This window comes from Oncorhynchus keta, unplaced genomic scaffold (genome assembly GCF_023373465.1).
Source record: "Oncorhynchus keta strain PuntledgeMale-10-30-2019 unplaced genomic scaffold, Oket_V2 Un_contig_5308_pilon_pilon, whole genome shotgun sequence".
Lineage (NCBI taxonomy): Eukaryota > Metazoa > Chordata > Actinopteri > Salmoniformes > Salmonidae > Oncorhynchus > Oncorhynchus keta.
Window position 1 is genome coordinate 49,084 of NW_026288220.1, and position 2,387 is coordinate 51,470.

Below are 2,387 nucleotides of genomic sequence, written 5' to 3' on the forward strand. Positions count from 1 at the left end.
GTGGATTCACCTGGTCAGTCTAGGTCATGGAAAGAGCAGGTGACCTTAATGTTTTGTACACTCAGTGTATATTTGCCAAAAGGATTAGGATACATTTGCCAACATGATATAGAATCAGTGTCAACATGTTTTTTGGTACATTGGAATCAGTGTCAACATGTTTTTTGTGCTTCGTCCTTGTGGCTTGGTGAGCTGCATGTATAAAAATGTTCCTCTTTCTCAAGCTGAACAGAACCTACAGACTTGTGATTCCTTCTCTGACAGGAAAAGATTACCATGGAGAAGTTGGCCGTCCTTCTGCTTCTGAGTGCTGCCATTGCACTGGGCGACGCAAACCTGACCCAGCTGCTTGGTTTAGAACCCTTACTGAAGACTGAGGTGGAACAGACTCCTCCTGTCGGGGCTCAGGTAGCAGCAGTACAGCAGGGGACAAAGGAAATGTCATGTCCCTCAGACTGGCACCCATATGGATCACGCTGTTTCAGGTTTGTCAGCATTCCGCAGTCATGGTCAGATTCTGAGCAAAACTGTTTGGCACTTGGTGGAAACCTAGCATCCGTGAATAACCTTTTAGAGTACCAGTTCATGCAAGCACTAACAAAGAATACCAATGGCCACTTACCTGATACCTGGATTGGAGGTTTTGATGCAGTCAAGGAGGGCTTATGGATGTGGTCAGATGGGTCCAGATTTGACTACACTAACTGGAACACTGGTGAGCCCAATAACGCTGGAGAAGGAGAGGACTGTCTGCAGATGAACGCTGCAAGTGAGAAGCTCTGGTTCGACGTGCCCTGTGAGTGGAAGTTTACATCTCTCTGTTCCAGAAGAATGTAGGCTAGGAAATGACCCAGCCACTTCAACTCTCACCTCCAGGGGTCAACTGTCTACTTCACCTCTCACCTCCAGGGGTCAACAGTCTACTTCACCTCTCACCTCCAGGGGTCAACAGTCTACTTCACCTCTCACCTCCAGGGGTCAACAGTCTACTTCACCTCTCACCTCCAGGGGTCAACAGTCTACTTCACCTCTCACCTCCAGGGGTCAACAGTCTACTTCACCTCTCACCTCCAGGGGTCAACAGTCTACACTTCAATACTAAAAACCAAGATCTGTCACTCACTGCAGCTCACCATTACCTAAACTTGTGATGAAACTGTGTGATGTTGCTAATCCTGCTTTTGAAATTAAAGATACATGACTGAATAGTTTTTCTTCATTTCCTATTGCTTAACTAGTTGTCATGGCACATCAGTTAGTCAATGGTAAGATATTATAAACGAGACAAAGACAATCTCTCAATAACATGAACCTGCATCACTAAAAATAATTGAGACATGATAAAACCTTATCATGCTGTTAATAATGATTAACTCTCTTCCTAACAGACCATTAGTTTCTGAATGGTTTAGATGCAGGAAATTCCAGTTATATAACTATTAACATGAATTATCAGCTTTTTAAAATAATTTATTAATGCATTTTTTATGGTTTAGTAATTATGCATAAAATTAATAAATACTTAGTAGATATTCAATGAATTATTTATTTATTCAGGTTAACTAATGCATTAACTAATGTACCCTTATTGTAAAGTCTTACCGTTCCCTGTCTTTCATATCTGAGGATAAATCCATGAGAGAGAGAGAGGGAGAGAGAGAGAGAGAGAGAGAGAGAGAGAGAGAGAGAGAGAGAGAGAGAGAGAGAGAGAGAGAGAGAGAGAGAGAGAGCTATTCTATTTCTCCCCTGAATGAAGGACTGAAGATTAAAAAGCAGATTAGAAAGAAATGGCGGAGTCACAGGGACGGAGACACAACAATAAGATAGAGAGAGTCCCTCACACAACAATAAGATAGGGAGAGACCCTCACACAACAATAAGATAGGGAGAGACCCTCACACAACAATAAGATAGGGAGAGACCCTCACACAACAATAATAGAGAGACCCTCACACAACAATAAGATAGAGAGACCCTCACACAACAATAAGATAGAGAGAGACCCTCACACAACAATAAGATAGAGAGAGACCCTCACACAACAATAAGATAGAGAGACCCTCACACAACAATAAGATAGGGAGAGTCCCTCACACAACAATAAGATAGGGAGAGACCCTCACACAACAATAAGATAGGGAGAGACCCTCACACAACAATAAGATAGAGAGAGACCCTCACACAACAATAAGATAGAGAGACCCTCACACTACAATAAGATAGGGAGAGACCCTCACACAACAATAAGATAGAGAGAGACCCTCACACAAAAATAAGATAGAGAGAGACCCTCACACAACAATAAGATAGGGAGAGTCCCTCACACAACAATAAGATAGGGAGAGTCCCTCACAGAATAAGATAGAGAGAGACCCTCACACAACAAT

General features: G+C 42.5%; 1 protein-coding gene across 1 annotated transcript; it reads left to right on the top strand.

Moving 5' to 3' along the window:
• The first annotated feature begins 245 nt into the window (after window positions 1–245).
• On the top strand, window positions 246–1,206 carry LOC127925209 (ladderlectin-like). The gene has a single exon (XM_052510093.1). The coding sequence runs from the start codon at window positions 277–279 to the stop codon at window positions 835–837; it is 561 nt and encodes a 186-aa protein (XP_052366053.1). The 5' UTR covers window positions 246–276; the 3' UTR covers window positions 838–1,206.
• Window positions 1,207–2,387: the final 1,181 nt, after the last annotated feature.

Excerpts from the sequence above, each read along its gene's own strand:
- LOC127925209 (XM_052510093.1), top strand. The coding sequence starts at position 277 with ATGGAGAAGTTGGCCGTCCTTCTGCTTCTGAGTGCTGCCATTGCACTG.